The sequence below is a fragment of the Talaromyces atroroseus genome (genome assembly GCF_001907595.1).
Source record: "Talaromyces atroroseus strain IBT 11181 chromosome Unknown scaffold_1, whole genome shotgun sequence".
Taxonomy (NCBI): Eukaryota; Fungi; Ascomycota; class Eurotiomycetes; order Eurotiales; family Trichocomaceae; genus Talaromyces; species Talaromyces atroroseus.
In genome coordinates, this window is record NW_017971433.1 from 1528736 (window position 1) to 1542034 (window position 13299).

A 13299-nucleotide genomic window follows, 5' to 3' on the forward strand; every position below is an offset into this window, starting at 1 on the left:
GCGGGCGGGCGAATCAGAGCTCACGAGGCTGCGCCGTCAGCCTCCCGAATTAAAGCAAGTGGCTGGCGGCCAACAACCATACATTCCACACTCCATCAACAACTCTGTCCCTTGTTTTTCCCTCTCGCACTCCTCTCTCACCAGACTTTGTTGACCAGACCAGGCACACTGCACTGCGCAAATAAGCGCTGCTGGTACGCTCTTCGCTTGTTTATTTTGCCAACTGTGAGCGCGCTGTTGTGTGGTTACCAGCAATCCCTTGTTTGCATTCAAGCGACCGACTCTCGCGTCTTCTCCCCATCTTTACCTTCAGCCCAGCAACCTCGCAGCAATTATTGTTATTGCTCCTGTTGCCATCAAAGTCGACTGATCGCCATGGCGGCCACTCCTCCGCCCGCGCCGCTGCGTGAACCGCGAGCTCCCAGACATGGCGCTGGTTACGACTCCTTTGACCCGTATCCTACCAGGCATTCTGCGAGGCTCGCAACACAGCAGTCGGCCGACTCTCATTCAACTCCTCCTCCGCCGTCGCCAAGGAAGTCTCTTCGTCAAAATCTAGACACATTGTCTCCTCCCAGGACGCTTTCTCCCCGCAAGAAGACAGCTCGTGCAAAGCCTAGGCTGGATCTTGATTCGTCCGATCTTTCCGACGGCGCAGGATCCTCGTTGCATCGACACTCAGTCGCTCAATCACATTCAACCCTGCTTCCTACTCCTATGAAAACTCCTCGCAACAAGAGGTCGCACACTGATTTTTCTTCGGCTGCTCGATCCCTCTTTCCTGCCGCCTCGAGCAACTCGAAAACCTCGAAGAAACCCTCTGGCTATTCCCTGGGCAGCTTTCAGGAAGACATTGTTGACAACCATAATTCCATTGAGATCTATACCGACTCCCGCGATCGAATTCCAGTGCTGAACGAGAGCGTCGATAATCCCTTTTTGGGTAATTCAGAAGCCAGAATGCCTGTCAACAAAAACAAGACCGAGGCCAAGCGCCGCGAGCGCGTCTCTCGAATCGCTGCATCGGACATTGACCCCAAGGAAGCTGTCAAACGAGATGATGGAATGCTGTACACTTTGTAAGTTGCCAACTGGTTTTTTTTTTCCGTCTCTTAGTTTATCCACTAACATATTTTATAGCCGTGGAAAGAAAGTCTTCCGCAAATTTGAGGAGAAACACAGTGACGACGAGGGCGAGAACACGGACGACGAACTAGGCTTCTTCGCTATTCGCCCAGACTTGCTTGACAGCAGTGTCAATCTTCATGTTCCACGCTTGACCCGTTCCGCTATCAAAGGCCGCCGCCTCTTTTCAACAACTACTCTGGAAAACACGCAGCGCACCGAGGAAACGTCGTCTCATTCTGTGGATGAGAATGAAGAGGCTACTACCGATATTGAAGAGTCGGTTGAAACCACCGAGGGCACAGATATTGTTCATTCTGAAGCCGACACTGAAATGCCAGCCAGGCGTTCTCTTCGCACTCGCTTTCGTGATGGGGATAGGGTAGAGGCTCCACATGCTGCTGTCGTGGAGACTAAGAAGAAGAGAGGCAAAAGCAGTAGCCCATTCGATATCTGGGCGCGGAAAAAGCAGTCGCCTGCAGAAGTGTCTACGGGCAAGAAACGTGAAGCCGATCATTCTTCTGCTTTAGCCGCACCAGCTCCCAAGAAGACCAGGGGCCACTGATGTGTTTTGCTTACAACCGGAGCTTCATTTGCTGGCACCTGCCAAGTGCTTCCTCTTATAATGATTTTTTCTTTCCATATCAAGCCGGCCTTTTACTCTCATACCCCTGTTCTACCTGTGTTTAATTGATGGCATGGCGTTCGTTGATATTTTTTTTTTCTTTCACTCGCCAGGCATCCTTTTTCTTTTCCCATTCTTAAGTTTGCATGTTCTTTTATAATCAGAGTCTAATCATTGAGTGTTTGGGCGTTGGGCACTGGCGAAGCATGGTATGAGCTGTGGTATCTGTAACGAAACATGGACGGGGGGGTCTCTTTTAGAGATTATTGAATTGAGAATTATTCACTTTGCATGTCCTGACAAGACATTCTGTGGCTTCACGGTAGAATTCGTAGGCAATACGCGGGGTGGTCGGGGGGAATCAGCCCGAGCAGGCTGGGTGGGCACGGTCAGAACTCCGAGCAAGCAACCAACTATATAGGTAGCCATTGGCTTCTCCAACTGCATTTGCTTTTCCCACTGTGGTGTTTGAAAATATACGGTGTGCTGACGCTCTCCCGCAGTCAGTAAACAATTGGCTTCCTTCGAGCAACTTGGAATATGTCTTTCTCTACCGCAATTCGCACAACTCTTCAGAGCGCATCAACAACGGCATATGGCTTCTGGCTCACGTTAAGTCCTCCAGCACACCACTCCTTGCCAACCAGAAGAAGCTAACATCTAGTCAACGCAGACTTCCTGGAGCAGGCGTTGTCAAAACCATTCTCCGGTCCACCGTTGCCTCGCCAGATGGCGGGTTCAGCTGGGTTCTGGTCGATGCTGAACATGGCTTGATTTCGGATAAGGACTATTACGAGGTATGCTTCCTTTCCGAGGACAGTGCATGGCCACAGCTGACCACATAACTAGCTCAATAATGCCATCGGATCAGAAGGCGCCAGTCCCATTATACGTGTTCCATGGGCAGAAGAGTGGATGATCAAACGTGCTTTGGACTCTGGGGCTCACGGGATCATGACACCCATGTGCCATTCAGCAGTATGTCTGATACACCCATCTTTATATCCTTCTTTTTTTCTGATCCTCTCTTCCAACAGGAAGATGCTGCCCGAGTCGTTAAATACTGCAAATATCCACCAACTGGAAGCCGTGGGTACGGTCCTATGTTTGCCGCCCACGCTCTACCCCGGGGAACCAGCCACGACGACGGGGCGAATGATAGTTTAATGGTCGTTGTACAAATCGAGTCGAGGTCCGGAGTGGAAAATGTGGAGGAGATTGCCAAGGTTGATGGAATCGACGTGCTGTTCATTGGTGAGTTATTTTTCATGTTTTAAATCATGTCCCATGATAATTGCTCTTGCTCATCACCACCCTTCTATCAAAGGACCCTTCGATCTCGCCAAACAGACTGGCGTTGTCCGGGGTGGAGAGGAGCACGAAGCAATGATTCAGCGCACCCTGAAGGCTGCAAAGGCTGCAGGGAAGAAAGCCGCTATCTTCTGTACGGATGGTCTCGATGCCCAAAAACGTGCCGAGCAGGGATTCGAGATGGTTTCCATCATTACTGATGTCGGTGCGTTGGGCCAAGTTATGCTGCAGCAGCTGGATGTCGCCAAGGGTAAGGGAGCAGAGGGTCAGGGCAAACAGCGAAGCGGTTATTAGGTATAACTACGTATCATAGTGAGATGAGCTTTTTTTTGTTTTGGCTATCTTGACATTTCCCTTCTAGGTGATATAACAAATCCTAATAATTAGGATGAATGATCTTTTTTTTTTCTCTCACTATTCAGATAATGTCCAATTCATCGTCGTCGTCATCTTCATTATTCATAACCATGTACGCCCTATTATTACCGATGTCACGTCCAGTAGAAGCTCCCAAACTATCCCTCCCTGCTTCGCGGATACCCTTTGAAGTGATAAATCGCGTCTTTTTGGCCGATGTATTCACCCCGTTCTTGGAGGATTTATCGTCTTCCTGTGCTCGCGCGCGTTTCTTCACAGGACTCAGACTGACCGTATCGGCCTTGCGAGATATGAAATTAGTGGTTTGTGACGGGGTACCTGGCGCTGCTAGTGTAGAAGGAGATTTTGATGCTGAATATCTCGTTGCTGATGAAGGCCCTGCTTGTTCCAGCCTGACACGAAGATATTCTGATCCCGTACTGCCGCCCTTGGAGCCTAGTTTTCGTGCAATTTCGCGCTCACGTTGATCTTCTACCAGTCGACGTCGGGTGCGTTCTTCTTTATTCGCATTTCCGCGGGTATAGTCTGCAAAAGGATTGTCATCGATGCCGTCAATGAGAGCCGCTGCCGAGCTACCCCTGCCCGCCATACCACCGCGCGGATATATTGATGTACTGTGATGTGAGGAAATGGGTTTGCGTGCAGGTGCAACAAAGTATGTGGATTGAGTTGCGTAATCGTATTTACTACCTTCACTCTTGAGCCCTCGTTGACCGCCGCGTTTACCTCCAGAAGGAGGACCAAAATTCGCTATACGTGGTGCGTTGCGGCCGCCAGGGGCAAAGAGCCCCGTTCCAGCATTCACCCCAGACCTCTGTGATTGGGTTCGTCTGATTTGTACATCAACATGAAAGTCACAAAACTCGCTTTTCCGTGCATCTACCCATGAGCGGCAGACTTTGCCGTCTTTTCGTTCAGCTTTGCAGTATCCAATATCCTGAGCGGAGCCGATCTCTAAGACAGTGTCGTCCGATGACGAAAGACAGAGACTGAATCGGTTGGTGTCAATCTTGCCCGGAGGAGGGGGTAAGATTGTGGGATTAAGGATGGCTATCAGAGTGCCCTCAGAAAGCCTGTAGTACCGTGGAAATGCAGTGTCGAAAAGGAAAAGATCAATGGCCCAATTGAGATCAGTGAGAGTAATGACCATGTATTGTTCGCTGTTGTTGCGTCCGTCGTCGTCGAGATTGACTTCCTTCGTTGAGTTTTTGGGTTCCTTGTGTTGCTTGGGATCTGATTTGGAAGCGACAATGCCAAATACGACATAATCTCCATCTATGCTTTCAGGAAGCTCAAAATCAGGCGCCTTCACTGATTTCAAGAGCTGTGGTATCCGGAGAATATACTTATTTTCAAGGGTACGACTTAAAAACGAATGAGGAAGAATGCGGTTTGACAGATTGAGGGATGAGAAAGATTCAAACTTTGAACCATCCGACTCTTGGGATGCCCTTTTACCATTTTGTTCAGGTTCAATCAGTGCGGAATGAGAGCGTTGTGATGCCGATCCTAGAACGTTTGGAGCGGTTATGGACTTTTTGCTTCTCACTTGAGCATTACCATAAGATTTGAGGACCTCATCACGACTGAAGATTTCCGGTGGTCGTTGTGGCGTAGAAATAGTTGGTTTTTGTTGCAAAGCTTGCTCTTTGTACCGTTCTACTTCGCTCTTATCAACATTGAATGCCGAGTTGCGATTGCGCTGTATCTTCTCGACCCGTTGTTGTTTTTCCCTGTCAGCATTTCTGCTTTCTGCGATTCTTTCGCTAAAAGATTTTGGCTTTTTGAAATCCTCAGCAGCAGCTGACCAGATATCTTGCGGGCTAGATAGCTTCTCGTGAAGACGAGACGAGCTCCCGGGACGCGTGGCAGAGACTCTGGGTTGTTCGGTTGCTGGTCTTGAACTGGACGGTCTTTTCAATGACACCTCGTTTGCTTTCTTGAAATTTATCAGCGCTCGGCGAGGAGACGCCGGTTCATGTACCACCTGCCTTTTGGAAGGAGATAAAGGTACTTGAATAATGTCATTTGCTTTCTCCGGCGCAGCGAACCTGTCTCTCGCTGCACGCATGCGACCCGCAGCTTGACAAGATGACGATGAAGAGATGATGCTCCCTTGGCGAACCTCATCTTCTGTGTTGGGACTTGTCACGTTCAGCCTGGCTAATTTCTCTTGCTGTAGCTTCTTGAGTTTTAGTTTGGCTTCAATGGCCGCAAGCTGTAGTCGTAGCGTTTCCTCGTCCTCGTCATCTCCGCCGTCAATACCATCACCAGCATTGCTACCCTGAGCTTGCAACCGAGAAAGGAAGCTGGGCGTGGTGCGCGATGGCTTGAGAGGGGATAGTTGCTCGTTGGCTTCTCTCTCTCGTCGTAATTCGAGAAATCGCTTACGGCCGTTGGGGGAAGCGAGCAGAGCCTCCCTCGGCGACTTGGGAGGCCATGATACTTGGTCAACCACTGCAAGGCGTTCGCATTAGTTTCTGGCAGAAACCACGCGTGAAGTCAGCTCTGTACGTACTATCTTTTGCCTCGACCTAAAACCCCGAAATCGAATGAGTGCCTTTTTAAGATTGTCCCAGTTACTTTCATCGCAATATATTGACTTCGATGAAGAGCAGCATCAACCCCACCATTTCGCATTGCAAGGGGGGAAAATTTTTTTTCAATTCCAGAATGGATGATTCACATCGCAGGCCCCTAACATGGATAATTGCCCTAGCCAGCAAAGCATGAACTCGGTGACTGTGCGATGAGCCAGCATGAGCGGTGATAGGTGTGCCGCCCTTGCATAAAATCACGCGTGTCCGGCGCGTCGCGTCGGCCCGCGAAAAGAGTAGCTTGCCGCAACGGGCCTTAATTTCACCACTCAACCAGAAATGCGCACACCACAGATTAAGCAACGACAGAGAGATCCTAGTGATCCAGCTTTCTATTGCGCGTCAATTGGGCTGCTGCAGAAGCGCAAACCTCATTCACAATGCCGAGCACTCGGTCGAAAGCCGTGACCGAAAAGCCGGGTGCAAAGGATCCCAAAACAGAGGCACTACAATCAGTTGCTGTTCCTCATAAAACATTTATCTTGCCTTCAAAAAGAAGCGATGCCTCCAGATTCCTGACACTCCCTAATCCGAGCTCCGGAGTCCTCAGCCGGTATTTCTTCGATCCGACAGCTGGCCTGTACGAGTTCACGGCCGTTTCTTCGACGCAGTTTGCCCCGAAGAGCATCTTATTCGCCGCAAAAGATGGCGAAGAAGGGGAAGACAAGCATAGGTTTAGGAGCTATGTTTTAAAAAAGGCCGAGCTTCTAATTGCGACGCCAATTGATGTTTTATTTTTTATGCTACCGATTGTCGCTCCAGCTGACAATGCCGGCTCAACGTCAAACATGTTTCAGCCGCTTGATGACATTCTCGACTCCCAGGACGAACTGTCTCAACATCTCCGCCATGTTCTCTACGATATCACGTTTAGGCCAACGCTCGAGCGGCGGATGCAAGCAATCTGTGATATTATGGACGCTGCAGATGAGACGTTGTATCGATTTAGTGAGCAGAAGCTACTCAACGAATTGATTGCAAAGGCCAACCGAATGGTCGCCCAAGGCCTCCCTGCAAGTTTAGAGGAGAATTTCATCCGGAGAGTCCTCGATCCTCCTTTAATGAGTGTCAAGCGTGACGATGTTGTGACCACAACGGTTTCAGCCACTGCGAGCAAAGAGGACAGCCAGGACCTAGAAGTCGAGGAAACGCAATCGGCCTCTGCTACGACCGTCAGTACTATATCTGGACAACCGTCCGGACTTGCGACGCCAGCCACGCAGCCATCCACTGTAGATGAAATATCATCTTCAGAGAGCATTGCGCGATTGCTCCGGCTCCGCATTGCTCTTTCTTTTATGAAGCAGTCTTATTTGCCAATTCACCTGGTAAACAAAGTGGAAGATTCTCTCAAATTATCCGAGAGCCCCCTCGATTTTACACCCCTGGAAACTCGATTGAAAGAGCTGGCCGATCTTCGAGCTGAAGCTCTTGCATCTCATGCAATCGGGGATTACACTCGCAAGCGCGGATTTGAAGAGGACGATGATGCCGAACGCGCTGAGGCAAAACGCAGAAAGGAGGAAGAGAAGAAAAAGGCGTCAGAATCTCGTGGGGTTCGAGAACTCAAGAAGGTCAACACTTCCGGCATGAAGAAGATGAGCGACTTTTTCAAGAAGAAATCTTGAGCCGCTGGGCCTCGGTCGCCACAAATTGCGTTCACGGTGTCTTTGATGCGTTGCATGAAAATGGCAATGTTGATCACTAGCCACTTCTCAACATTCTCGTTCATATCTGGGGCCCCAGAAATGGCCGCCTTGCGCGGAGACGAAATCCGATAAATGAATATACGAGAAGAGAAACCTTCAGTTTCTAAGACTAGACATGATACTTGAACTAGTCCACTCCGCCATCCTTGACATTTCCTAGGGTATCTTTCTCGAGTAATCGATTCCTTTCAGGAGGTATGTGTGAGGGAAGAAGGTCTTTCCCTTTCACTTCTTTTCTCGAGATCACCACCCAATACTACATCCAACGAACACTGATTTTGATCGGAAATGTACAATTTGAAGGAGTCTCAGGGGTCGATCATTTCTGATAACTTACCTACACCACACAAATATCTCTTGTCTAACTTGTCCATAAATCATTAGATAGAATCTATAGCATGAAAAAAATGCATCAAATATTGCTCCTATACGATTTCTAACTCTCTCATCACTCCACTTCCAGTGCTGCCCCATGGACCCTAAGATTCAAGTCAGTCAATCTTTCGTAAAGCAAATACCACGATTATTTCGGGGGGATTCTCACAAGAAAGACCCATTAGATGGCTTGCTTATAACAATAGCCTGGGCCAGCTGCTCCTGGGAAAGACCCGATTGTTTAGAATAATACTCATTCTTCAATGCCTGGCTGACAGCCTCCACTTTGGACTTCGGCAGCATGTGCACCGTACATCCACCCCATCCTGCGCCAGTCAGCCTGCTGCCCCAAGCACCGGCTCGCCGAGCAATTTCACATATTTCATCGACCTCGGGACAGCTACATTCGTAGTCCTTGCGGCATGATTCTTGGGTTTCATTCAGCAACTGGCCAAGATATTGAATGCGTTTGGCGTCAAGCTTGTCCGCCTGCGAGAGACAGGCCTTGAAGTCGAGCACACGAAGAGCCTCATTGAAGCAATGTAGAGCACGTTGTCGGAGTAAGAACCGTTCTGCTTCGACAGGGAAGGATGAGAGGAAACGGGATTCCAGTTCAGCCACGGTTATGTCTAGCAGACTGGCTATTTCCTCGCGTGTATATCCCTGCTCCTGAGAGAGTATCTCGGTAGTGGTCTGGATGACAGAATCGAGCTGGTCTTCCAGGGGAACTTGAAGCCGGCCTTGCTTACGCATGAGCTCTTCATGGAAATTCCGCAGACTGTAACCCAGGGAACTGTTATCCTTCTCCAGGACGATGCCATGCTGCTTGGCTAACACCACGGCGGCTAATGTACATTCGGCCACACGAAGGTTATAGTGGCGAGGGCCAGTCTCGGCCTTGTTGGAGGTAATGAAGCTCTGAGCAACCAGGAAAACAATTTCCTCATCGGCAGTTGGGATTGGCACGTGCTCGACGGAGAACTTTGGGAAAAACTTGGTGTAAAGGAGAAACCCGCGCTCGGAGAAGATGGAAGCAGCCTGGTCCATTCTATGTTGACTTAGTCAGTAAAGCGGAGAAAGAAGAAAGCAATATAATAACGAACCCTCCGGAGTACACGCCGACGGCGCGTTCAGAAACGACGGCCAAGTCTAAAAGGTCCTGTTTGGACACATTGATGCCATTTGCCTTGATGACAGCCAATGCACTGGCGCAGACGAACGCAGCACTGCTAGATATACCTCCACCGGGGGGCACATTGCCGTCAAGATGAATCTCGAGAGAAGCCGGTTTCACGGCCGGGTTATCCTTGCGAAGGAACTTCAATGCTCCAGCCAGACCTGCTTTGAAATAATTGATCCACTCGTGTTTCTTGGGGTCAATGACGATGTCCTTGTCGACGGGGACTCCGAACTCGCGGGAGGGGAATTTCTGGGGATTGACGTTCGATATCTTGACCGTTGCTTCGGAGCCCTCTGTTGGAAGCACCTTGACAGCTATAATGACATCCACGCTGACGGCAGTGGGCAGGACGTCGTAGAGGTTGTAGTCGATATGCTCGCCGATGATGTTGACGCGGCCGGGGCTGCGTGCCACAAAGTCGGGCTTCTTCCCATAGGTCTGAATGAATTGTTTGACGAGGTTCTGCCAGCGAGCCTTGTTCTCAGGGGCAACTGACAGAGCCGAGGCATCGTCCGTCGCGTAGACGTCTGCGATATTCTCTGTCTGGGGGACTAGTTGCTGCGGGGCCATTGTTGCGGATGCGGGGAGGACAGGCGGTCCCTACTTTTCTTTCTTTCTTTTGTTTTTCTTTTCTTTCCTTTTTTTTTTTTTTTGTTCCCTTGAGACTCGTGCAGATGAAAAAAAAAAAAGCAATGAGGGATTGATTTGATTGATTGATTGATTGTTGTTGGGCGGTATGCCGTTTATAGAAAATGGGTTGACTCGTTCCCCTGTACAGGCATAAATTGCCGTTTATACATCCTCCCCACAACTTGAATGCAACCCCGCCATACTATTCCCCGGAGACGTCTCGGTGTATGCGATACGATGGCTACGGAGTATATATTCGGTAAATAAACATCCAAATTACCGATCCCTCTGGATATATTCATGTACAGTTATATTTATTATCCAGCACGCGCAGCATGGAGAGACGTCGTCCGCGCTTGTCGTCATCGCGCGTGCGTCCGCGATATTGCTGCTATACAAGAATCAAAGAAATCAATAAACAATCAGTTCATAAATCTATGATCTGATTGCATCATCGACAGGCCATCAGGTAGTTAGTTAGTTAACATTGTGGTTAGTATGTAAACCTTGGAAGCAAGGAGAGAGTGACTCAGGCAGCGAATCTCTGCTTTTCGCCCTGCAGCCGATTATCGGATCCCGCCGTCCAATCACGGCGCTTGGCTTGCCGGTGGCGGGCACAGCCAGCCAATGGCGAGAAATGTGGTGGAGCCCCGGCCAGACTGCTCGTCGTGCTTGCCAAAAAAAATAATAGAGTCGGTCTGCTCTTTCTTCTTGCTGACTTCCTTCTCCCAACCAACCTCCAAACCCGCCAATTCTCGAGGTGGCCTGGCTGTCCATCATGATGCCTCTCCGTCCTTCCAGGAGTGCTCTGCGCACTCTGCCTTCACAGAAGCAGCTTCTTTCGAATCGCAGGCACTTTTCCGTCTCTTTGGTCGCTCGTGCCGTCTCGCCCCACCGCTCCTCGGGCGCCTTTGTGAATCCCAAACGGGGACAGAGTACGGCCGCTGCGTCTTCGTATGACTGACTCCCATCTCTTCTCGAAAGTTGTGGCATCTGACATTGGCATGTATACAGAGACGCTCGCCCTGTGCCTAGTCCGGCATTCAATCAAGATGCTCCCCGATCGAATGTGTCTCCTCTGGAGAATCGGAAGTTGCCCGAATTAGATGATTCGTATGTCAGATCAGATTCTTTACAATGGATGCAGCTAATTCCCTTGCCAATTAGTTTCGTCGGACTCAGCGGTGGTGAAATCTTCCATGAAATGATGCTGAGATTGGGCGTTGAGAATGTTTGTGAGTCATACACTACTCTCGGTGAATGAGTGCATCAAGATCCACTTCTAACAATGGTCACACAGTCGGCTACCCTGGCGGTGCTATCCTACCTGTTTTTGACGCTATCTACAACTCTAAGCACTTCAATTTCATCCTACCTCGCCATGAACAAGGTGCCGGCCATATGGCCGAGGGTTATGCCCGTGCATCTGGAAAGCCCGGTGTAGTTTTGGTGACTTCGGGCCCCGGTGCTACAAATGTCATCACACCGATGCAAGATGCACTCTCCGACGGAACACCCATGGTTGTTTTCTGTGGTCAGGTGGTGACTTCTGCCATCGGTACTGATGCCTTCCAAGAGGCCGATGTCGTTGGTATCTCTCGCCCCTGTACCAAGTGGAACGTCTTGGTGAAGAGCGTCGCCGAGCTTCCTCGACGCATCAATGAAGCTTTCGAAATTGCCACTAGCGGTCGTCCAGGTCCCGTCTTGGTCGACCTTCCGAAGGACATCACCGGCGGTATTCTCCGAAAACCCATTCCCATGAACAGTACCCTGCCATCTCACCCGATTGCCGCTAGCGAAGCCGTTCGCGCTCTTGGCCGACACAACCTCGAGACCACCCTTGACCGTGTCGCTGAGCTCGTCAATATCGCCAAAAAGCCAGTATTGTACGTTGGTCAAGGTCTACTGGCCCATTCGGATGGCCCCCGGCTTTTGAAGGAATTCGCTGATAAGACCTGCATTCCCGTCACCACCACTCTGCAGGGTTTGGGAGGATTCGACGAGCATGATCCCAAGTCTCTTCACATGCTGGGTATGCATGGTTCCGCCTACGCCAACATGGCCATGCAGGAGGCCGACTTGATTATGGCCCTGGGAGCTCGCTTTGACGACCGTGTCACCTTGAGTGTTTCTCGCTTCGCGCCGCAAGCCAAGGCTGCTGCAGCGGAAGGCCGCGGTGGAATCGTTCACTTTGAGGTGATGCCGAAGAACATCAACAAGGTTGTTCAGGCCACTGAGGCCGTTCAGGGTGACTGTGCCGAAAATTTGGCGCTGCTCCTTCCCAAGGTGAAGCCCGTGGCTGAACGGCCCGAGTGGTTTGCTCAGATCAATGACTGGAAGACTCGCTTCCCGTTGAGTCTCTATGAAAAACAGAGCCCGGATGGGCCTATCAAGCCCCAGGCCCTTATCGAGAAGCTCAGCGAATTGACAGATCCTATCAAGGACCGGACCGTTATTACCACTGGTGTCGGTCAGCATCAGATGTGGGCTGCTCAACATTTCCGATGGCGTTATCCCCGCACCATGATCACCTCTGGTGGTTTGGGCACTATGGGATTCGGCTTGCCTGCTGCCATTGGCGCCAAGGTTGCCCGTCCAGAGGCCCTTGTTATTGACATAGATGGTGATGCTTCTTTTAACATGACTCTGACTGAGTTGTCTACTGCGGCTCAATTCAACATCGGCGTTAAAGTGCTTGTGTTGAATAACGAAGAGCAAGGCATGGTTACACAATGGCAAAATCTATTTTATGAGGATCGTTATGCCCATACACACCAGAAGAACCCCGATTTCGTGAAATTGTCGGAGTCTATGGGTGTTCAGGCTCAGCGGTGTTCTAAACCCGATGAAATTGAAGAGAAATTGAAGTGGCTCATTGAGAGCGACGGCCCAGCACTTTTGGAGGTGCTTACAGACAAGAAGGTCCCTGTCCTCCCCATGGTTCCTGCTGGCAGTGCCCTTCACGAATTCCTTATCTACGACGAAAGTAAGTGAATTGCCTTTGCATTTGGAATATTAATTTTGTACTAACTGCAATGTGTAGAAAAAAATAAGGAGCGAAAGGCCTTGATGAAGAAGCGTGGGGTGAAGGAGATGAACCATTAGCCTCAGCATGGTACATCTCTGCGAAGTTTACCATTCGCGACTTTGATCTTTTTTTGCCGTCTGTCTTTCTTGCGATCTACGGATATCCTTGGCGTTTCTGGGTTTTATCACTTTCTAAAAGCTGTACCTTGAACTAATATTGAACATCATATTCATATATCTTCCATCATATTTGTGTGCCTGGAGAGTCCAATCCCATCCAGGATTTCATTTTCACTTTTTCTTCAATCATGTTTCCCTATTTTCGCTTGTGGCTTTTTGCAA

At 49.8% G+C, this 13299-nt stretch overlaps 5 protein-coding genes across 5 annotated transcripts; 3 read left to right on the top strand and 2 right to left on the bottom strand.

Moving 5' to 3' along the window:
• Positions 1-375: 375 nt before the first annotated feature.
• On the top strand, positions 376-3355 carry UA08_01609 (hypothetical protein; the record flags this gene model as incomplete). Its single annotated transcript, XM_020261292.1, has 6 exons — positions 376-1079; positions 1141-1628; positions 2258-2547; positions 2600-2728; positions 2788-3004; positions 3078-3355. 6 exons carry the CDS (start codon positions 376-378, stop codon positions 3353-3355), a joined length of 2106 nt encoding a protein of 701 aa, XP_020123275.1.
• A 124-nt stretch (positions 3356-3479) lies between these two features.
• UA08_01610 (hypothetical protein) lies at positions 3480-6072 on the bottom strand (the record flags this gene model as incomplete). The annotated part of the gene is made up of 3 exons (XM_020261293.1): positions 3480-5896; positions 5958-5973; positions 6043-6072. The coding sequence occupies 3 exons, from the start codon at positions 6070-6072 to the stop codon at positions 3480-3482; spliced, it is 2463 nt and encodes an 820-aa protein (XP_020123354.1).
• Positions 6073-6416: 344 nt separating this feature from the next.
• UA08_01611 (hypothetical protein) lies at positions 6417-7664 on the top strand (the record flags this gene model as incomplete). The annotated part of the gene is made up of 1 exon (XM_020261294.1): positions 6417-7664. One exon carries the CDS (start codon positions 6417-6419, stop codon positions 7662-7664), a length of 1248 nt encoding a protein of 415 aa, XP_020123353.1.
• Positions 7665-8285: 621 nt separating this feature from the next.
• UA08_01612 (hypothetical protein) lies at positions 8286-9870 on the bottom strand (the record flags this gene model as incomplete). The annotated part of the gene is made up of 2 exons (XM_020261295.1): positions 8286-9168; positions 9224-9870. The coding sequence occupies 2 exons, from the start codon at positions 9868-9870 to the stop codon at positions 8286-8288; spliced, it is 1530 nt and encodes a 509-aa protein (XP_020123400.1).
• An 838-nt stretch (positions 9871-10708) lies between these two features.
• UA08_01613 (Acetolactate synthase catalytic subunit, mitochondrial) lies at positions 10709-13035 on the top strand (the record flags this gene model as incomplete). The annotated part of the gene is made up of 5 exons (XM_020261296.1): positions 10709-10884; positions 10945-11043; positions 11098-11165; positions 11231-12916; positions 12974-13035. 5 exons carry the CDS (start codon positions 10709-10711, stop codon positions 13033-13035), a joined length of 2091 nt encoding a protein of 696 aa, XP_020123399.1.
• Positions 13036-13299: the final 264 nt, after the last annotated feature.